At 37.5% G+C, this 24,082-nt stretch overlaps 2 protein-coding genes across 8 annotated transcripts in view; one reads left to right on the top strand and one right to left on the bottom strand.

Annotated features, from left to right (window-relative positions):
* The window catches only part of LOC129758376 (uncharacterized), a 201,976-nt gene that overhangs the window by 135,981 nt on the left and 41,913 nt on the right, over window positions 1-24,082 (bottom strand). The window lies entirely within an intron of this gene.
* LOC129752960 (uncharacterized) lies at window positions 2,560-7,917 on the top strand. The gene has a single exon (XM_055748750.1). The coding sequence runs from the start codon at window positions 2,560-2,562 to the stop codon at window positions 7,915-7,917; it is 5,358 nt and encodes a 1,785-aa protein (XP_055604725.1).

The following is a 24,082-nucleotide window of genomic DNA, read 5'->3' as shown; positions in this document are numbered from 1 at the left end:
CAATTTTCTGGAACATAATGTCTTAACCTTTTAAAACACCACTTTTTTTTTAAATTGATATGGCAATTACTAATTCATTCAAAGCTTCTTTTAATTCTTATAATGCCACGAAGAGTTCAAATTATGATTTAAACTACTTTTACGTATATTTTATTTTTTATTTCACATGTAAATTAAAACTCGATATTTATAGTATTATAAACTTAAAGATTTAAATCGTTGTAATATTGGTTTTGATTGTTTTTAATATAAGAATATCCACGCGCTTCCGAATTAAATAAAATTAAGTGTCGTTTTGAAACCACACTATGTGTTTAAGATAAAATAAATTCTGAACTAGGTCTCTGTAACTTTGAAAAGCGGAAAAACAATCAAAATGATGAAGACAATGACTTAGCTATGAAATAGGTACGTAAAAATATTCATACGTATCAGCACAAACCACCCTACGTAGCCATGCGGGCGATTCCTTCAGTCTGCTATAGGAGGGCAGATTTCGAGAGCACGGCCGAGAGAGCCATGGATTTTGTTCGATTTAAGCTCTCCCGGGGGGTTGTGCTTGCTTGCTACAAAACGTTTGAAAATCTGGACGAATTCTGATTTCTTTTAGTAAATTCGGAAAACGTTGCTACAAATTTTTCAAAAACCACATAAACAGCATATCAATCGATTGTAGAGATTAAAATCTATCATTGGGTATATAAAAAGTGGGCAGGTTTGATGAAAAGTTTCAAGAAATCACGATAACAAAATGAGAAATGAGCGCATCATAACAGATGGGTTCGAAATTCACGATTTTTTTCTTGTTTTCATTCTCGTATTACGAATAACAGTAATATTTGAGATACTATGTGTATTCAGTGAAAATGATAATCATGTTATCAAAATTGAACTAAAATTTGAATTTTGAAAATCGGTTCAATTATGAATGAGATACAGCGCTGCTAAGAAAAAATGTTACCTCTTTTGAAAAGTAAAAATTTTTTTTCCGTAATTCCAAAATCGCGACCAAAACTCCCATGGGACCCATAAATTTTTATATATGTTTAAAAGGATTTATTTTTCACAATTTCAAAACATATTTTAAAAATTTAATACACCAACATATACTGAAGATATAAGAATTTTAAAATTATGCCTTTTTTCTGTTCAAAGCATTCTATAGGTCATCTGCTAAGTCAAATCCATTTAAGTTTTACAAATTTTAAATTTTGATTAAATTACCTAAAAAATGAATCTAAATTCATAAATATCGGTCAAGATGTGTGACTAGTGGAACGAAATCAATTTACTAGTCAAAACAGGCGAAAAATAATTTGTTCAAAATTTTGCGAACGGCCTAGGAAGGTTAAACTGGCTCATGGGTGTATCGAAATTTGCCGGGAGCAGGTGGTTTGAGCAAATAAAAGGAAGTTTGTGGCATCAGGGAGGGAAGTTATTTTATTTCAAAAACTGTGTGCTGGGGCTGCTGTTTGTCATATTCAGTTATAAACGTGTGTTGATTGAGTTACGAGCAGGAGAATCTATTTGAATGAAGAACTGCCAAAATCAATTTCAAGCATAAAAATTCAAATTGGTGTTTCGATGGTGATTGAACAATGGATGGTCGCTTCATGCAAGTGTGCTGAAAGTAGATTTCCCGATTCGGACAAAAGCCGTGGTGATCTTGGCATACTACGATAGGAAAAGCTTATTTCAGTTTGATTTGCGGACCGCCAAGAAGCCTTATAATGGCTTAATGATAAGTGTTAGTTCCGGCAACCCTTCCCGATAGAGAGAAATTTATACCAAGTTTTTTTTTGCTTTCCATACCAATACCATTGTATTTTTTCTCCCAATAAATCACTTGTTCTTTGACTGTTAAACGTAACAGACGCGTTTTTATTTTGAACGATATACAGTCCATTTGATCCGAACAGAAGATACATATTTTTGGTCCGTTTCGACCCGGATGTTTGTTTCGGAATACTTGACCAAGTTATCGAGCGGAAAACTTGGAACGCGAAGTGATTCGGACTTGGTGATCGGTTGAACCTCCGGAAGTGAAAAAACGATCGACTGATTGCTATCCGAAAAGCGTGGATTGAAAATAGTGACGCCATTTGCCGGCTACGAAAAGTCGATTGGTGTTCGGAAAAAAAAAGTGACGCAACAATTGTAAAATTGGAGTTTATCAGCTGCGAGACAGCTAGATTCGATAAATCGAAAATTGGTCAAATATTGATCGATTACTGTTGAAAAGTGAAGCCATAGTGAGACGACCGAGTGTCGACTGGGTTTTTTATTGGCGCTTATCAGTGAGGCTGTAAATCAGCCGAAGTTTATTAATTTTCGTGGGAGAGGGACGCCATTTTAGGCGACAGGCGATCAGTGCGAAAAAGACCGCCATTTTGTGATTCGATACGGCCAAGCCGTAATTCAGTGTTTGAGTGTTGCTCACTATACCAGTGGTGATAGTGTGGTTATTTGTCGGAGAGGGGAACTTAGTTGATGTGTGTGCAAGTGTTGCCGAAAAGTGAGTTAACCCGGATTTGAGTGTTGAGTGTGTTCGGCTTCAAAATGATGCACACACCGACAAAAAACCCCACTGGTGTGGGAGAGCAAACGAACGGAAGTGCTGCTGAAAATGCCTTGGGCACAGTGAGTGAACAAAAAGAAAAACAAAAGAAGAAAGTGCAAAGTAAGAGAACTGGCGAAGAACTAAAAGTGATGTGGATCAAATTGAATGCAGTGAAGAATAAATTGAATCGCGTGTACGAGAGTTTGCTGCATAGTGCCGAGAATCCGAATCCCAACTTGAAATCGAAGCAGTTCCTTCAGTTGCAGTTACGAGCGGTGGAGAATGTGTACACGGAGTACAACGCACACCATCAGCGGATTTACGAAGCAGACGTCGACGATGAGACCCGAGAGCAAGCGGAGGTAGCGTATGTCCAATTTGAGCAGCAACACGGTGAGTCGTTCATTTTGATTTCTAAACTGATTGACGATCTAACGAGGAACGAAGAGCACGTCGCTCGCTCTGCGATGGCATTGCCGACTCCTGTCACCAGCACACACTTACCACCACTGAAAGTACCATTGCCCACCTTTGACGGTACTTACGAGAATTGGTATGCGTTTCGCTCAATGTTTGAAACTGTCATGAGCCGATACAGTTTTGAGTCCCCTGCTATAAAACTGTACCATCTACGGAACTCACTTGTTGGCAAGGCTGCCGGTATTATTGACCAGGAAATTATAAACAACAACGACTATACAGCAGCTTGGCGTTTGTTGATAGACAGATTTGAGGACAAACGATTGATAATAGACAAACATATTGATGCACTTTTTAATCTCCCGACTCTGACTAATGAAAATGCAATTGAGTTGCGAAGACTGATAGATACCTGTACAAAAAACGTTGACGCTCTCAGGAATCTCGGACTACCTATGGGTGACTTAGGCGAATGCATGCTCATCAATCGCATTGCTTCAAAACTTGACCCAGAAACCAGAAAGGCGTGGGAATTAGCTCAAACTGCTGGAGAGTTGCCAGATTATGACGACACCATTGAATTCCTTCGTGAACGATGCCGAGTATTAGAAAAGATTCGACTTCCAATGAAACCCGTTATCAAGAATTCAAGACTTACAAGAGATTTCCAAGAAACGAAAGTAAAGGCAAGTGTGCTGGTTGCAACTCACAACAAATGTCCTCAATGTCCGAAGAGTCACAAACTTTGGGAGTGTGATGATTTTAAAAGTGCTAGTTTGTCTGATAAATACGCTACCCTCCGCCGCAGTGGCCTTTGTTTTAATTGTTTGCTGCAAGGTCACAGATCGCCAGATTGCTCCTCCCATAGTACGTGCAAGAAATGCAAGAAACGTCATCATACTTTCCTGCACCCTGATGATGGTTTCAAGAAGCCCAGCAGGCCTGCTGGTGAAACATCGTCTACGAAATCGGAAGAACCGAAACCCGAACAACCGTCGAGGGATGACAACGATGAAATGAACCGCTCCAATTTTTGCGTCCAACCGAGAGATTTTGACAGGCAGATTCTCCTTTCGACAGCAATGGTTCTTGTTCATGGCAAAGGCGATCAACTCTACCCCTGTCGTGTTCTCCTTGACTCGGGTTCTCATACTAGCTTCGTGACTGAACAATTTGCGACGTTATTGGCTTTGAAAAGAATTCCGGCTAAGTACAGCATTAGTGGTTTGAATGACATCCAAACGAAGGTCCGTTCCAAAGTCCATACGAAGGTGGAATCTCGTATCGCCAACTATTCTGTTTGTCTTGAGCTGCTTGTGGTACCCAAAATTACTGGCAATCTTCCGTTGACGAAAATTGAAACTGCTGCTTTGAGTTTGCCAAACGACCTCCAACTTGCGGACCCTGAGTTTGATGTACCTGGTAAAATCAACATGTTATTAGGAGCGGAGGTATTTTTCGACATGCTGAAGTCTGGTCGGATGCATATTCCTCGTTGTTCCGCTGTACTCCAAGAGACTCAATTTGGCTGGGTTTTAAGCGGTTCCGTTCCCATTGAAGCAAATTCTGTCGTCCACTCGTTTTGTACCACCGTTACCGAAGAAAATCTAGACCGATTGGTAAACCGTTTTTGGGAAATTGAGTCATTTGGAAACGATATTTTCCCTCCTTCGACCACAGAACAAGATTGCTTGCGACATTTTGAGGAAACACACCGACGTGACTCTGAGGGACGATTTATTGTTCGGCTCCCTTTCAATGACGACAAAAATAGACTGGGCAACTCAAAACGCATGGCTGAGAGAAGATTCTTGGCTCTAGAGAAACGTCTCGATCAAGCACCAGAATTGAAGAAGCAATACAGCGACTTTTTGAAGGAGTATGAAGCACTTGGGCATATGAGGGAGAATCGAACAGCCGACGTAAATCAGACTCCAAGTTTCTACTTACCGCACCACTACGTTTTGAAGCCATCCAGCACGACCACTAAGCTTCGCGTAGTGTTCGATGGATCTGCTTCTTCGGACTCTGGGGTCTCGATTAACCAAACGCAGATGATAGGACCGATTGTGCAAAATGACTTGATCGCTATCCTGTTGAACTTTCGATCGCACAGATTTGCATTCACCGCTGATATTCCTAAAATGTATCGGCAAGTTGCCTTGCATAAACATGACGTTTCCTATCAGAGAATCCTCTGGCGAGAGGATAAGAGCCAACCTTTGAAGACCTTCGATCTACTGACAGTAACATATGGTCTAGCATCATCCCCATTTCTTGCTACCATGTCACTGCGTCAACTAGCCATTGATGAACAAGAAAGCTATCCATTAGCTGCAAAGATTGTACAGAAAGCATGCTATATGGACGATATTCTAACGGGAGCAAACACTTTGGAAGAAACTATCCAGTTGAAGAACCAAGTCGTCAAACTACTCAAGAGAGGTTGTTTCAGTGTGCATAAATTTGCTTCAAATTGTATCGAACTTCTGGCGGATGTTCCTGAGGAGCAACGTGAAAGTGGCATCGAAATTGAAGATCCAAGCATCAACGTCATTATGAAAACGCTTGGTGTAGCTTGGAACCCCGTTGAAGACCATTTCACGTTCGTCCTGTCCAAGTTAACCGAACCTGCAACAACGAAAAGAGAAATCCTGAGCCAAATAGCAAAAATCTTCGACCCGTTGGGCTTCGTGGGCCCGGCGGTTACTGCAGCTAAGCTGATCCTGAGGGAGCTCTGGAATCTGAATCTTGACTGGGACCAACAGGTTCCGGAACAAATTGGGCAACTGTGGCGCGACTACTACAACCAACTGAATTGTTTGAATGGTGTTAGAATCCCCAGATGGATTCTCGGTGAACAAACAGCGGTTATCGAGCTCCACGGATTTGCGGACGCATCGGATTTGGCGTATGGCGCCTGTCTCTACTCTCGTTTGATACGTCACAATGGAGTAGCCGAAATGAAGCTGATATGTAGCAAAGCACGAATTCTACCCCGCAAGACTGGCAATCAGAAGCAAATTACGACACCACGTGCCGAACTGATGGCAGCTCAACTGCTAACTCGACTGACAGCTAAACTATTGACCTCGATCGAAATTCAAGTCCGAAGTATTATATTGTGGAGTGACTCCCAAATAGTTCTGTGTTGGATCCGAAAACCACCTGAAACTCTTGCTCTATTTGTTAGTAACCGAGTACGAGACATTCAGATTATTGGCGATCAATTCGTCTGGAAATACATACCCTCGATTTCGAACCCTGCAGATTGCCTGTCTCGTGGTGTTCAACCGAAAGATCTTGCTGCCCACACACTCTGGTGGAACGGGCCACCGAGTCTTCAATCAACTGAACCAGACATTGAACAACCGCTTACGATAAAAGACGAAGATTTGCCTGAATTAAAAGGTAACATTTTCCTGACGACGCTACCAAACACTCGGTTGCCACTATTTAATAAAATTAGCCGTTTCCCAGTTATTCATCGGGCTATGGCTTACGTCGTGCGTTTTTGTGATTACATCCGCAATGGAAAGAAAACGCTAACCAAGGGTCTATTGCAAGCTGACGAAATGAAACGAGCGTCAACCCTTATTTTGAGACTTGTCCAAGCTGAAATGTTTGAAACAGAAATCAAGTTAATAAGAACCGACAGATTAGTAAAATCCCCGCTCCTCAATCTTAGTCCGTTCATTGATTCACATGATGGTTTGCTTCGCGTTGGTGGTCGTCTGAAGAACGCACAAGTACCCTACGAATATAAACACCAAGCACTACTGCCAGATAAGCACCCACTGACAATAACACTGATACGACATCTGCATCTTACGAACCTCCACGTTGGACAACGAAGTCTCTTAGCCATCGTCAGGCAGCGCTACTGGCCCCTCAAGGCAAAGAATCTTATACGCAAGATCGTACATGATTGTGTACCATGTTACCGCTTGAAACCGAAAAGATCCACACAGTTTATGGGAGACTTACCAGATTACCGTGTCCAACCAGCACCAGTATTTACGAATACTGGCCTCGATTTCGCTGGACCGTTCAAGGTTCGTGCTACTACCAAGTTGAGAAGCCCTCAGACAACGAAAGGCTACATCTGTGTGTACGTATGTATGGCTACCCGATGCATCCACCTTGAATTAGTGTCCGACCTGACCTCTGAAGCGTTCCTTGGTTCTTTGCACCGATTTGTCAGTCGCCGAGGCTTAGTAGAAAGAATTTACTCTGACAATGCTACAAATTTCGAGGGTGCGAACAACGAACTACGACGTTTGGCTGCGTTGTTCCTAGAGGAGCAACATCAACGTACGATCAACGATTTCACCACACAACGAGGGATTCAATGGAGCTTCATACCGCCGCACAGTCCCCATTTTGGTGGTATATGGGAGGCTGGCGTGAAGTCAGTTAAAACGCATCTCAAGTTGATACTCGCCGAACATTGCCTGTCGTACGAACAATTCTCAACGGTACTCGCCCAGATAGAGTCAATTTTGAATTCTCGTCCTTTATGCCCTCTGTCTGACGACCCAAATGATATCCGTGCGATAACGCCAGCGCACTTCCTGATAGGAAGGGAATTCCAAGCAATCGCCGAACCGTCGTATCAAGATATCCCAGCGAACAGGCTCTCTCGCTGGCAATTCTTGCAAGATCTCAAACAGAAATTCTGGAAAATCTGGATGACCCACTATCTACATAAGCTCCAACAGCGTCAAAAAGACTTCAAACATACAACGTTTAAAGAAGGATCTCTGGTGCTGCTGGTCGACGAAAATCTTCCACCTCTGCAGTGGGTTATGGCCCGCATCAAAGAGTTGATTCCTGGTAAGGATGGCCACACTCGTGTGGTTAGCCTTCAGCTGCCCAATGGAAAAACTACAACGAGAGCTGTTAAGAAGATCTGTCTACTGCCGCTGGACACCTAGGAGGAATGGTGTCATCCTGCATTTTGAAATCGTCCATTTCAACGCCGGGGAGGATGTTAGTTCCGGCAACCCTTCCCGATAGAGAGAAATTTATACCAAGTTTTTTTTTGCTTTCCATACCAATACCATTGTATTTTTTCTCCCAATAAATCACTTGTTCTTTGACTGTTAAACGTAACAGACGCGTTTTTATTTTGAACGATATACAGTCCATTTGATCCGAACAGAAGATACAATAAGTATCCTTTTATTTACTTTTGTATTTTTAAATATTTTTTACTCGTGCGGTGAGGTCTTTTTTAAAAGTAAATGTCTTTTTGTTATTAATCAAGTCTTAGATTTTTCTAAATTTTATTCACGTTAACTGCACTTTGCTATTCATATCTTGCAATTCCACTTTATATTTATAAAAAGAAGCATACATATAGATTTCAATAATCTAGAGTTAAAATTTTAATTAAGTACAATTAGCTTAGCTTAGCTTGATTGACTACTCACATCCACCTTAAGTCATTGAACCCGAAATGCCACTTTAAACTATAACTGAAACTGATTTGATACTTTTGTGTTAGACTTTATTACGTCATCATTAATACTTAAACATTTCGGATTCCATAACCGCAGGCGTGGCTAAGTAGAACGAATTCTACATCACTAATGGTTGCTACTCCGTGATTGACCGAGGCCATCAATTTTGTCCAGAGGTCAAAAGAATCGTGTCTGGGATTGACAGCATATTCTCAATGAACAAAACTGATGCTCTCTCTTTATACATCAATAACGGCGCCGGCCACGTCCTAGTAGTCAATAGATAGAGAGGAAAATAAGAGAAAAGGATGAAAGAAATCAAACTTATGCTTTAGGCAAAAATTATCCATTACAAGATTCGGAACTCTAGGGAAAATCGACGGACAAAATCAAAAAGCGCCACCATCAAATGCTGCGGCAGAAATGCAACTATTTAGTAAAACACGCTAAGGAAAAAAAACCAATTTATATTACACGGTCGGAAATAACTAGCAGTTTGAGGGTTCATTTGCACGACAAACATACTGAGGTCTTTCTCTACGTGGTCTTGGCTCTCAAGAATTAGCACGTTTTTTCGCTATCAGAGTCTTCAATCGCTAATCAAACCTTTTTTTCCTTAGGGGCTGTTCAGATACCACTTGGACAGATAAATGAGATTTTAGACCCCCTCCTCCCAGCCGTGGACAAGCGTGGAAATTTGGCAAATCCCAACCCCCGTCCACGGATGTGCACGTGGACAGATTTGATTTTTTTTTTTCAAATCTAATTGGAGTGTTAGAAAACATTACTTTTTGCTTTTTTGTTATTGAAATGGCTGATTTGAAAAAAAACGAATAAGCACTTCCTAATATTAAATCATTTTAAAAGTTTTTAATTTCTAAATTATCATATTTATCACATGCTTTCAAGTGGCTGCTAGTTGTTCACATTTAAACCGGAAAGCTTAGCAAATTTAAGATTTTGATTTAAACATCTTAATAAAACTAGATAAAATTTATCAGCATTTGAATAAATTTAAAAATTAAATTAAAATCTTGGGAAAAAATCTGTATAATATATCTTGGCCCTTAATCGCAATATCCTTAGCGCTGTTCCTTGGAATTTGGAATCAATGATCAGGCTCAACGAGATATGCAATACAAATTAGTTACCTGTTTTAATTGAAGATTTTTTTTATTGAGGAATCTGAATGCGCAAAAACGAGTGAGGTTCTCAATTAAATTGAGTCAGTGGCATAGTTTTTTTTTCAAAAATTGGTGAAAGTATGTCAGAGTGCATTTTGCAAAAGTATTCCAAAATTGATTAAAAGCATATTACAGTGCATTTTAAGCCCCCCGGAACGAGGGGTACAAGTGAAAAAATCAATTATCGAGAAATGTTGACCTTTTCTGTCAGTAGATGGTGTTAAGGTTTGTTAAAGGATTGTCCGTTGGCATTTATATGCAAAATTTTAAGAGCTAGATATCTTTGAATATATTATTTTTGCTTTAGGACCGAGGTCACCTCTGCATCCTAGCAAAAAAATTTTGGTGCGGATGTGGGAAAAAGGGATATGATCAGGAAACACTTTTGACATGTGTAAAGATCTTGTTCTCGAAACCTATTTTCCTATGCTTCTAGTGTTTAGTAAAGGATCATATTTTTGAAAAATCCAAAAAAATGTGACTGGCACTATTGTGATAACTAATAAGAAATAATACAAGGATATTTGTTTTTAAAATAAATAGGTGCTAGATTTTTTCATGAGTAATTAAATTCGCTGTTTTTTTTTAGTTCATTGACGTGTAACTAACATATGCCTCATTTAGAATAAAACAATTGCAAGATTTATAATTCGGCTGAACGCTATCTATCCAGAAATCTCAAATTTATCAGAGGTTTAAATTTACATTCTTTCCTAATTCTAACAGTAAGGCTTGTGAACAACAAACTCGAGAGGTTTGATATAATCGAAAGGAATTTTGTGAAATGCATTAGTATTTTAATTTTATGAAACATAGAATTTTAAACAAACATTAAATCTATTTTAACAATTTTTGAAATACAGAAAGTTATGTAGCTCTATACAAAAATCTTTCATAATTTCCTCACTATTTTCCCTGATATTCTTAAAAATTCCCAAATCAAGCTTTAGTCTTTACTTCAATGAAAAATTTGGTAAACATATCTATGATCAGTCAGATTCTACAATTGTGCTTCAGAGGGAATTTGACCTCGTTAATTAGACTTAGCTATTTGTTTTAAGAAAATGATCATTAAATTTTCTAAAAAGCCTCCATTTTGATAGGTATGTATTTCATTCTCAGTTATCAGTGAGAATTTTAAAATCTAAAATTATAGATCATGAAAATGAAATAATGAATTAGGTTAAGTTCTAGAAATATCTTTGATATTAGAATAAAATTGTATGTATTAAAATTCCACGAAAGATTGAACTTTTCAGACAGGAATCAAGCTGCTCATGCCTTTCATTAGTTAGGAGCCTTTCAGTAGTTGAAAAGTAAATAAAATATTCAATACTTAGCTTCAGGTTTGAAAGGTCCCCAAGAGTAACCATTTGTGTTTTGCAGATTGGACCAATAATGTTCCGCTAGACTTACAACCTCCTACATTCCGCTGCTTGATATGCTAGTTAGCTCGCTCTTGTTGACCGTCCGGCTGACTGGCCTGTCACCCATACCAATAGCTCCATTCTAGGTCTTCCAAATCGGCATTTTAACGATGATTAAACTTAATTTTCATAAAAAAAAATTCTCTTATGAAACAAACTGAAATTCAGGAGCCTGAAAAACACGTCAGTTTCCTGTCGATGACATTAAAATTTTTATTAAGTACAATTACATAAAAAATATAAATGCTTATTATTAGTGGACAACTTTCAAGGTTAGCCAAATTCTGTTATTGGGGTAAAGTTTTGAAAAACCTTTCGAGAATTTTAAAGGTTTTATTTTCTACTAATGTTTTTGTTTCTCTTCTTAATTTTCAAGAGCGAGAAAAGGCGCTTTATCCTTGGTCGATGAGCAGAAATGATTGTACACTGAAATCCAAAACAATCCAATTAAGATTTTTTTTAAATTTTCAAATACTTTTATTTAATTCATAAAATTCTACAAGATGCTTCTGTTCGGGTATTGTGATTTCTGTGTACAAAATAAATCATTTCCAGCCGCTAGAGGATAGTCCTAGTAATTGGAGTAGCTGATTTACATTACACTTGGTTTCTTCATCAAGGAGCAATTTCTTAGAATGCTTCCAACGATATTGCCCATTTGAAACGTATGGTACCGGTGGTCCACGTTTCTTCTGTTCCTGTGTTCCAGATGTCTACGCGTTCTCTGCTCCATGGTAGGCCCAACCGTTTTATGTTTTTGATCATTTTAATATTTTTAGGTAAAAATTATGAAAAACATAAACAAAGACAAGAAGGATTATAACATACTTTTATTATTCTTTGGGACTCAGACATAAGTTCTGGCCGTGGAAGTATGATTAGTGATAAGTGATTAGTGAATAACAAAATTAAAATATGAAAATACTACTAGCACAAAGTTCCATGCAAAATTAGGGCCAGATTAAGGGGTCGCGCAACAAACCTTATGTTTGTATAGGATTGAGCAGAATGTTTTCGGGATGAACAAAAAAACCTATTCAACAGTTTTACATCAATAATGTTGGTTCTTATTAACCGATTATTCTTTTAATTTCAGGGTTTTAAAGCTTAAATTATAACAATATTTTACCTGAGGAACGCATTTCGATTATAGTTATCATAAAACAGTTTATAAGCTTCAAAACAGGTATATAATCCATCAGAAGCTTATTTTTGAAATTTAATATGTTTTTTTACCATAATACTTTTTTAAATTGGACCTTGGGATAAACTGTATATCATAACGAAAGCTTTGTTAATGACTATAATGAATGCAATGAGCAAAACTGGGCGTTAATGTTTTTTCCAAGAAAAAATTCTCATAATTCCATACAAATTTTAGGCCATCTATTTCCGTGGTTCGATCCCCCAAATTTAGCACTGCACTTTGTGCTAGGCCTGGGATCTATTTTAGCTTTTTATAAGTCGGCTGATTTAAGCACTTTGTTGTCCATTAACTAACTTTTAATAGATCGCAAGATTTTGAAACTATCATTTATTTTTCCTTTTCTTTGCAGAAAGATTCAGAAACATATTTCAACGCTTTTACAAATAAAGATTTCCGAGCATAAGTTTTTTTTAAATAATTTAATCGCACAAATAAATTCAAATCACATCATTTGTTGAATTTTTGAGCATTTTTAGTAAATTAAGCATTAATTTTAAGATTATATTTTGATTTATTTCATGTAGCTGACCATAAAATTTCGTGACGTCACAACGCTTTGCAAAACCCTGCTTAAAAAAATGGCGCGTTGTGACATCACGAAACTGAATTGCTCTAAAATAAATTTAAATCAACATTTGAAAAAACCAAAATCATTGATTTATTGGTTGTAATAAAAAGATACTTTTCTCACATTTTCATAAATTTTGCTCGAATAGGAGAGCAGAAAAATGCAGTTTTGTACAAAAAACCGAAAAGTGGAAAAAGAGGCGCGTTGTGTCGTCACGATTTCTTTTGCTTATATCTCGATAACCATTTGTTCAATAAAAACACTTTTGATTTCAAATTGTAACGAATTAAATTCTGAACTTAGGGGTCTAATTTTTTTCAATGTGCGATATGAACTGTAAAATCTACAAACAATATACCAAACCATTGTTTTCCAAACGTTGTGACGTCACGCTGGAATGGGTCATATCTATTTTATCGATAGTTTCAAACATAGTATATTTTATGCGCTGCTCTGTTTGCTACCCACATTTGTCCTCCCGGCCAACCAAAATTCGTATGGATGCATAATGTAGCTGAGCAAAGACGATAGTATTTTTTAATTAAAGTTTCTCAAAATTACCCAAGATTAAGCAGCAAACTCAGTGTTCAACGGTAAAGTGCATCTGTTTTTTGAAAAAGAACCGAAAGAAAAGCCAAACCAGAAGCGGGAACGAAGATTGATGTACTTTGCGAAAAATACACCGACACACATACACACACACACAGCGCACAGAGACGTTTTCGTCCAGGAACGAAACGATCTTTCCAAATGATTTTCGCCTTGGCCCTTGCCTTCGTCGTCGTGGCCTGGCTTTTCTGCCTTTCCCGTCTTCCGCGTCACAGGAAGAAAGATCCGAAACGAAAAGCGGGCGTTCATATTTAGTCGTCGACGTTGTCCTAAAGTAGTCGTCGACTGCAGATGCTGCACCGGGTTTTGGGCAAAATTCTGGTTCGACTTCTCGTTGTCGGATGCAATTCTTGCCAGTGTTTGAGGTTTCATTATTTTCGGAAAGTGTGTGCCCCGTTCTAGACTAATTAATTTATGTATCGCCGTGAAGAATTGTCAGCATCAGGGAAATATGAGAAATGATCTTAGTTCTGTCTGGTGCTATTAATTATTAATTATTACTAGCACAAAAGTGCCTACACTTGTCAGTTTTCGGAAGAAGGCAGAGATGGAACAGGACAATTTGTAAAACGGATTAACAGAATCTGCAATTTACAAAGTTTTGATAAATTGCGCCACTACATTTTTTAATGTTATTTTTATTCGATTAAAACTCTATAAAGGGTTTATATAAAAATAGTTTTGAGCTGGCATGCAGGTTATTTCTGTCAATAGTTTTATACCATTCCAGCAACTCTTCTCCGAAGTGGATTAGCACAGATTTGCAATAAAGTTTTCTCCATTTTTGCCATCTCTTCATCTAAGTCGCAGTCAAAGTGCTAACCTTTCACTTGCAGTCCTCACATAATCCGAACCTGGTGAGTGCTGGATTCTGTCTAAAATTGCAAAATTTTATAAGCATATGGCAAAAACCAAAAAAAAAAACAAACGGCAATGCTTAGAGATGACAGCGATAATCGCATACGCCGGGACTTGTGTCGCAAATGTCGTCGCACATCTGCTGTCGCATTTCCGAGAATGTTCCGAGACGGATCCTGCCCAGTAGCATAGTTAGAACGGTGATTTTCGTTTCCTGGTGCTCGAGGAATCGTGCTCAACATTAACGAAACGAAACGAAACGCATTGCACCGATGCTCCATGATGCTAATATGAAAAATATACATTAGATTATTTATCTCGTGGCGTAGCATAATATAATGCGTTCGGAAAATCTTCTTCCTCGATCTATGAACATGAAACCAACTTTCAAATTCATTTGACCATACCTACAAATCGAAGGTAAATTATTTTTTGAATAATCAAACAATGTTTAACAATCGATGAACGTTTATACTAAATTGACAAAAAACTTGTAACTTGTAAAATTTTACCAGCGATCTACTTTACAGCATCCGGGGCACCCCTCCTTTTTTAAGGAAATACGTACTTTCTCAAATAACTTTTCATAACGAAGAGTTTTGTACTTTCTATAGTGTTAGTTTTCCAGCAAAAAAGAAAACTCCTGATTGTCTTCAAAGAAATATTAAAAAAAATCAAATAGGTTCTCAAGGGACGAAATCGTCATAATTTTTGAGCACCGGAAAATAAGCTCTTATGATCGTTAAAACATGATGTACACGTTGTTTCTCAATTTACACCATCGCACATAGGAGTATCACCCAAAAACCTGGCCAAAACTCAAAATTTAAATTTCATTGGTTACTTTTATGTAAATGTTTATTTGAATCATAAATAAATTTAGCACCCTTTACCGGTCATTTTTTAACACTTGATTTAATTATAGGCTGTAGCAGCTGTCGAAACTTAAGTATTTTTATGAGATAGAATTACTTTACAAACTCTAAGACTAAGTCTAATTTATGAATAAAACTTTCTTATGTGACTAAATATGAAAATTTGAAATGGAAAACTTCAATGGAAGGAAATTAAATAAATTTGAATATAAAAGATAAACATTGATGATTGTAAAGACAGTATACAGCGCTTTGAAAAATCTTTTGTATGTATGTATGTATGTATGTTGGTTATCCACCATGGGTGCATGGATTGCGTTCACTTGCATTCTCTAGATTATAACGTTCCACAAATCTCCAATGCACCTTACCAGGACCCCATAGCTTCGTATGAACTGTTATGGAGTGAATGCATTGTGTTGATGTAAGATATATTTTGGCAGAACGAATCAATCAGGTGGGCTAGTTTACTTCCCAGACAACCATTTGGTGGGTATTTCGAATTTGCAACACAAATATACGTGCAAATAAACGTGTAAACATATCGTATATAATGCAGCAAAACCAGTATATACGTATCATTTTGGAGGCCATATAGGTACATTAGCATACATATTCTTAATTTCGATTCTATTGAATTACGATTTGCACGATTTGTCATGCGAATCATGATGTTCGACTACCATGTTTTTTTTTGGAATATACTGTGACAATTTAAATCATCATATACATGATTGCGGTTGTAATCTTGAAGGTCTTTGCTCAATATGCGATTGGAAATATCTTTAAATACGACATTTTTCGTAACAATATGGAAAGTTTGACGACTTATTTGGTCGTCTTCTGCGACTTGAGTGCAGGGATCTCATTTTCCCTCAGTTGAATTAAAAGAAAATATTTCAAAGAAATGCGTATTATGCTGTCAAATTCAAATTTCTTTTTAAAGAAGCATAAAATAAAAAATAAAACAAATTCAAGTTTATTTCCTACAATTCAATTCAAACGTTCAAGAAGTTATTGTAGTACCTGGACTTGATCCCCCGACCATACGATCTGCAGCTCATGATGGTTCCTCGACGCTATCTGGAATATATAAATTCCAGGGGACTTGCTTCAAAGGCATTAAACTAAAAGCAAATCGTATATTTCTATAACTAAAATCTTTTAAATCGTAGAACACGTCATCGAGGATCTAAAAATAGACCAACATTTTGAAGCCTCCTTTAATACGATTCCAATCATCGATGTCCCATTATCATAATCGATTTTATTGAACTTATTTGTATTATTTTACGATTGCCAGCAAATACGTTTTACGAAAATTAGACATGCGAATTAATTTTTATAGGTATACGATTGCATGCACATTATTACGAATCAATGCAGTTATATACGTTTTTTATTTCTAATTATTTTATGCATAGCACGACAAAATCTCTCAGTCACGGCTGATCACCGTATATCGGTCGTTTCACAGATTTTTTGCGAATTGTCGTACACAAAGGCCGAGTTCATATGTACATTAATACGAGTCTTTTTTCTTGTCGTAATAAAAGCATGCAATGCATTTAAATACGATAAAGAATATGCATGGACCGCACATTGTAAGTGTAGAATGAGTATAAATAACATTCTATACGATATAATCTATGAAATAAAATACGACTTCTGGTTATCTGGGTTACAGGTATTCCGGCATCCGTGTATATACCTGGCCAGCTAGCAACTGATTGAACATTCCTATTATACAGTCAGTTACATGAAGAAACACATCTTACCTATCGGCCACTTTTAGGATTCGAACCCAAAATTTTTCTTGCCGATACCGGGAATCGAACCTAGTACACCTGGCATACCACCAGACTCACGCCAGCCTAGCCGCTAGATCACAAACAATGCTTTGAAAAATCTTTTATTTGTTTTTTTTTTATTACAAATTAGTGTTTTTGTTTATGTTCCCTACCAGCAAGTCCCGGAAAAGTGTTTGATATCATATGAAAATTGACGAAATCAAAAATTATTTGAAAAAAAAAATCGCGCAAACCCGCGCAATTTGGATGTCGTGAACTGTGAAGAGTATTAGAAAAGGTGTGAATAAAGACATCGGGTAAACCAGTGGACCGCCAAAGACCCTTGTTTGAGAAATACACGAGGTTGGACCTTTGGCTTAGGCTAAAAGCCTTTGTTTCCAGCGTCGTTGTTAGGCAAGCCATTGTTTTTGGTACCCATCGCTAGGCCGCATTGGTGCACCGACGTAAGCCGTCTTATTCCGAGGCAAAGGTAGCCTAGAACGTCCTACCGGGGTTCCCACGACGTAAGCCCTTTTGTGCCGAGGCGGAGGTAGTCGCGAACGTCCTGGAACGCAATCCCTCCAGGAAAAACTATCGAGGTCGCCATCAGTCCTCGAGGTTTCGTCAGCAGCAGTAAGGGCAAGGTGGACTTTGTCTATCTCGGCTCACTGGTGAACGCAGACAATGACACCAGCCGTGAGATCCGGAGGCGAATTATCAGCGGAAGTCGTGCCTACTATGGACTCCACAAGCAACTGCGGTCGAGAAGACTTAGCCCTCGCACGAAGTGTAACCTGTATACGACGCTCATAAGACCGGTTGTTCTCTACGGGCACGAGACATGGATATTGCTCGAGGAGGACCTGCGTACACTCGGAGTATTTGAGCGACGAGTGTTAAGAACCATCTTTGGCGGCGTACAGGAGAACGGAGTGTGGAGGCGAAGGACGAACCATGAGCTCGCGCGACTCTATGGCAAACCCAGTATCCAGAAGGTGGTGAAAGCTGGCCGGATACGCTTGGCGGGACACGTTGCGAGAATGCCGGACGACTGTCCTGCAAAACAGGTGTTCGCTACGAATCCGGTAGGAACAAGACGAGCGGTGGCGCAACGAGCGAGATGGTTAGACCAAGTGGAGCGTGATCTGGCGAACGCGGGGTGCCCAAGAAATTGGAGAACGGTTGCTATGAACCGAGTGAATTTTAAGAATTATGTTCGTCAAGTTATGTCGTGAGACGGAATACTATGTAAATAAAATAAATAAAAATAAGTAAGGGCCAGGTCCCTAACAGGTTAGCCTTAGTTAAGGAAGTGGGGGGCAAGCAGTGTAAGCAGAGAAGCGTAAAATTAGGGAGTTTTCTTTTCATTCAACCGATATTCCCTGCGATTTGTTTTTTGTGGATGAGCGTGCCGCCCTGAGGCCCAAAAAAAAGAGAGTCTTTGAGACGCCGGCGGAAGTGGTAAAACGGTTCTTACAAACGCGAGTCTAATACTGCGAATGATGATCGTGTAGTGGTGAAATTGGTGAAATTTAATACAGATTATAAAATACTAATGCGGTTCAAAATAACATATTTTGTGCAAAATTGAGAAGACATGACAAAAAAAGATGATACTTGAACTAAACACAAAAAATAGATACATACCGAATTGAACAAACTGACACGGAAACCTCTGCCAATGTATAAGACCGGTTGTAGTGTCCAAAGGTGTTTTAAATCTCAATTTCTTCGGGATCAATGTTACAAAATGGTATTTGTAATTCAAAAACAACTAAATTTTCTAGAATACAAAAACTCGTTTTAAGTAAAATAGTTTTGAATTTATTAAAGAAATTCTGCGTCGAGTTCCGTTCTCCTACGGCTGGCGGGGCAAGCAGCAACAGCAATAACCCCACTCCCACCGGATGGTATCGGCTCCGATTTTTCGGACTTCTTGAAATCAGCCTGTTGATTGTTGAATTTGCTCACAAATGCTTAAATTAGATCAGGAGAGATGTTTGTTTATCAGTCTTTGAAAAACTAGAAATTTTAAGATTTTTAAATTACACATTAGGCCTAATATAAAAAATGTTCTAACAAAAACCGAATCTTGTTTTTTTGTAATTCAATATATAGGCTTTCAAATGTAGTAAACAGTTCAGTTTTTTTTAACTTCAGACTTAGTTAATGATGATTATCTGTAAAAATTCCATGTTGATCAATGTTTTCCTAGTTTACGGTACGCCTTTTTTTTTGTGATGGTCCCTTAGGCCCATTTGGGTCCTTCCTCCACCCCCTACGCTTCTTTAGAAGTGGGAGGGACATATTATCCTGAGGATAATTTTATTTTACTTTAAATTTTCTTTTTCTGTACGACTTATTTAGTCTTACTCCCGCGTATGTCCATCACCGTACAATTTAACATCTGATTCTTCGTCAGATTCCATCACTTTCATCGTATGATCCTTGTCAGGATTGGTCATATTTTCAAACAGTCCGTTTGATGTATTGTATTGCCATTTTCTTGAATGTGTTTATGTTCACAATATCTTTGATGCTCGACGGTAGGTTGTTGAACATTTTCAATCCATTGTAGAAAATTGAGCGTTTGCTCATCTCTTTTCTGATATTTGGCAGTCTGAAGTCTTGTGCTCTTCTAGTGTTGTGTCTGTGAATGTCGATTCCGTATTGCAGGCCGTCCGTTAAATAATTTGGTAACATACCATTTTTCATCTTATATATAAACATTAAGCTATTATATGCAATTCTCTGTTTCACTGACAACCATTGAAGAATATCGAGCATTAAAACACTAGGGGTGTATCGATTGCATCGTATCACTACTCGCATAATTTTATTTTGTATTTTTTGCAGTCGATTTGTTTGTGTGTCAGATGCATGAAGCAATATTGTAACGCAATAATCGAAGTGTGGCATGATCACGGATTTCACATAAATTACTTTTGACCAGAAAGTCATATAGCGACTAATTCGGCAAAGTATCCCATATTTTATGGCGATTTTCTTGATTGTATAGTCAATATGTGCTATGAAATTCAGCTTCTCATCAACTTGTATTCCCAAGTATTTTACCTGGTGCACTCTTTCGATGGCACAACCATCAATCAGCAATTCTGGGCAGACTCTTATTTGACGATTACCAATAACCATCCAGCTGGTTTTATTAAGATTCAGACACAATTTTTTATGTTTTAAAAACTCAGAAATATTTTTCAAATCGGCATTTGCTTCATGGATAACGAGCTCTAAGTCATCACCACTCCAGTAGGAGACTGAATCATCCGCAAATAATTTAAGAGAACCATAACGTAGACAGTGTTTCATGTCATTGATGTACAATATGAATAAAATGGGCCCCAGAACACTTCCTTGGGGGACTCCTAGATTATTTTCTCTATATCGTGAATATGATGACCCATATTTTGTTCTTTGCATTCTATTATTCAAGTAGTCTTTAAACCAGTTTAGTACCGTTCCGTTGATACCTATTCTTTCCAAAACGTTCACCAACTTTAACCGATCAATCGTTTCAAAAGCTCTCTTGAAATCCAGAAACACAGCAACTGTGTAACTACCGTTTTCAATATTGGCTTTCCAATTTCTAAGTATCAAGTTCACTGCAGACTCCGTTGAATGCTGCTTTCTGAATCCAGATTGCTCATTAATCAATATTCCTTCTGACTCAATAAAATGTAGAAATTGTTTTTTAACTGCTAACTCCAGCACCTTTTCTTGTATTTCCAACATGTTTATCGGACGATATAATTTAGCCTCTCGTGCTTTTTTCTCTTTTTCAATTGGAACAACAGTCGAATGCTTCCATGTAGAAGGTATTATGCCTAATTGTAGACTCGTATTTATAATTTGTGTCAGCTGATTAGCTAGTACCGGTAGAGAATCCTTAAAAACTTTCAAAGAGACGTTGTCGATACCAGCCGTGGATTTCATAGTTTTCACGATCTCATCAAATTCTTGACAACTTATTGTTTCAAATGAACTGAAACTTCCACCATTGCAGACAATATGATCCACGAAGGCGTTAGAACTTGCCGGAATACTATCATGGATTTCCAGCTGAAGCTGAAGCTGACGAAATGCATTGTCATTATATCGACTCCAATCCTTCACCATGTAATAGTTTCCGGGAACCCATTCTTTATGTCCGAAACCAGCAGAAACATTTATAGTCTCATGATCTGATATGCGACAATCTGGGATGATAACTGCTTCAGCTCTGTCCACATTAGTGAAAACAAGATCAATTCTAGTACTGCTGGTTACCGTTCTTCGAGTGTCTTCTGTAACAATTTGTCGAAACCCATATGCTTCCATAACACGTTTCAAGTCTCTGCATTCTGGTTCTTTATTAAAGTTGATATTAAAATCGCCACAAAAAATGTTATCAATTCCATCAACTACAATATCACTTAGCCAAAGGTTTTCAAGAATATCCATAAACGGGCGTCATTTGCGCTTGGCGAATGGTAAATTCCACCAACGATGATACTTCTCTTTCGATTCCTTAATTTTAAGGTCAGCATCCAGTTCATATCGAGATAGGCATTCAGTAAAACATCTATCTCAAATACATTTTGCACAAACATAGTAACACCACCAGTATGTTTCGAATGCGTAAGACAATTAATCATTGTATAACCAATGATATCGAGCGTGTTCAAATTTGCGTCTACAGTTAGATGGGTTTCAACTAAGACTATAACGACAGGTTTTAGTTCCTCAACCACAATAACAATTTCTTCGAAATTATTTATCAATCCACAAGCATTGAGATACAAAATCTCAGAAGGTTTTTGCTATTTGCCGTAATCAATAAACTTTTTTGCTTATCGTTCGCCTTAATCGTCTAGAATCCCTTACTATCGTAGAAAATAAAGAAATGGGAAATATTTGAAGCCCTTGGAGTCAAAGGGGTATAAGTGCATAAAAGCTGATTTCGAGAAAAAAGAAAATTGAACTTCGTTGTGTTCCAATAAATTCCATAGATATTTTTACGATTTTTTTTTCATTGAAATGATCTTCTAGATTAAAATAAAGCATCTTACATCATCTTCCCAAAAAAAAAAACAAACTTTTATTTGATGTAAATAGAGGCTAAACATATTTTTTTTTAATTTGGACATCTATTCCCCTTTGCCACCAACAAATTTTCACATTGAGGTGTTTTGATCTTGTTGATATATAATAAATTTCTTTCTATAAGAGGCAATGAATTTTTGTTTAAGTTTATTTTTTGCTGTTTTGATGGGATATGTACCTGGTACAATAAGTTAAGAGATTTTATGTCTGAAGATCGACCTGATTTTTTCACATCTTGCCAATCTCTGCAAACAACGATTTTTCATAAGAAAAAATTCATAATAATTCGTGTAAGGTATTTTTTCCCTCAATTTCAATTACTGCATGTTTTGTGCGATGATTCACAATTGATGGTACATTTTCAAACATCATTAGCTATTCAAAAGAAAAGTAAATTACAATTTTTTTATATTCCGATGAAAAACACTACTTTCTGAAATCACGTTAGGGTTGGTAAGGGGTAATTAATACATCACTTAGTGCAGTGGTTCTGTCAGTTCAATGGTCCCTACCGCGTCCAGGGGAGAATTGAGAGCCTATAAGGGGGCTGAGAAACGGCTCCGATCTACCAATTTTCGTTATATTTCGGAACAAACTTGCTTCAAAATACTTTCAGGGGCGGGGAGCTCAAAAATAAAGAGAAAGGGGTTTATTTCTATGAAGATTCAACGCCCAAATCAATGCTGCGAAGACTGTGATTTAAAAAAAAGTTATTGTTTGATTTATTTTCATGAGACTTTTAAATTGAAGTGATGACAAATTGTACTATCAGTTCTGACAAAAAAGGTTTTTTACTAGAAAATGGTTCAAAACTTTTTACGAACCATAGAAGGAACTTCAAAAAATTTTCTTTTTGATAATAGGGAAAAGCAAAAATTATTCTATTAGAAATAATGAATATTTGCGAAAAAAATTCAAATCGATAAAAAAATTTAAATTATTAAAAAATGATCAAAATTTAGTTGTGTACCGGCGGGTATAATCCAACTTTGAATTTTCGTTTAACACATGAAGTTGTTTTATCTTCCCTTTTTCAGTTTTGTTTTCGTTAAAAGTTTGACGTTATGAAAATTGACGTTAAGCTCTGCTAACTATAAATAAATATTGCTTTGAGTGCGGCCGCCCAAAAAAATCAAATTCAAATTAGCCCGTTGCTTCAAAGGTTGCTCACTTCTGGAATAGACGCTTATCTTAGGTTTTTTTTCAATTTTGTCACTCATAACCCTATGGCTCCAAGGACCTCAAAAATTTTCGAATCACAGAAGAAGTTGGCTTTCAGCTATCGATGGAAATGTAGTTATTTATTTTAACAACTATGATATTTTTGCCCCTGGAGTTAGGCAATATATATTGAGAACGCGGATGATGAAAAAAGTGATCGTCCCACTGGAAGAGTGAATGAAAACAGTTGTTTAAAAACTCATACCTAGTAAACATTTTTGTACTATTTTTAAAAATTAGATTTAGTTTGGTTGAGCTCCACAAAATGCACAGTCCTATGCTGAAAAAGCTAAACTCGATATTAGTTAGAAAACTGCCTCGATTCACTCCCTTTTAGGAAGGATTCCCAATAAATAATAAATAAAAAATAAATTGAAAATTTCAATAAATACAATTTTTTTAAGTGAATGAAATTAAAACCATTATCAATCAATTCTAACTTCGATCGATTTATGTCAGGTTCTGCAATAGATTTCTTGAATGAAGTCATCAATCAATGAAGAAGCACATTGCTGATGACTTTCCCAGAAAACGCCAAGAGTTTGTTAGCCGTAATACATCTTCGCGTATATTAAAATGCTTGACAGAAATGCGTACTAACGCAATATTCGCCAAAAGCGTATATGAGCAACCGAGTTGGTATGGCTGCTGCTGTCTATCTCAAGCCTACCTACCCCAGTCAATCTCGATAGGTTGAAGGGAAGTTCTCGAGACTGGTTAAATATTAATGCTTCCTCCTGCCATCACACCGATTAGGCCCTCCAGCTTTCGGCTGTACTGTATCGAAGAACGTTGCCA

This window comes from Uranotaenia lowii, chromosome 3, assembly GCF_029784155.1.
Source record: "Uranotaenia lowii strain MFRU-FL chromosome 3, ASM2978415v1, whole genome shotgun sequence".
Classification (NCBI taxonomy): domain Eukaryota; kingdom Metazoa; phylum Arthropoda; class Insecta; order Diptera; family Culicidae; genus Uranotaenia; species Uranotaenia lowii.
Note: the sequence above shows the minus strand (reverse complement) of the source record. Positions and strands in the feature narration are given on the sequence as shown.

Excerpts from the sequence above, each read along its gene's own strand:
- LOC129752960 (XM_055748750.1), top strand. The coding sequence starts at position 2,560 with ATGATGCACACACCGACAAAAAACCCCACTGGTGTGGGAGAGCAAACG.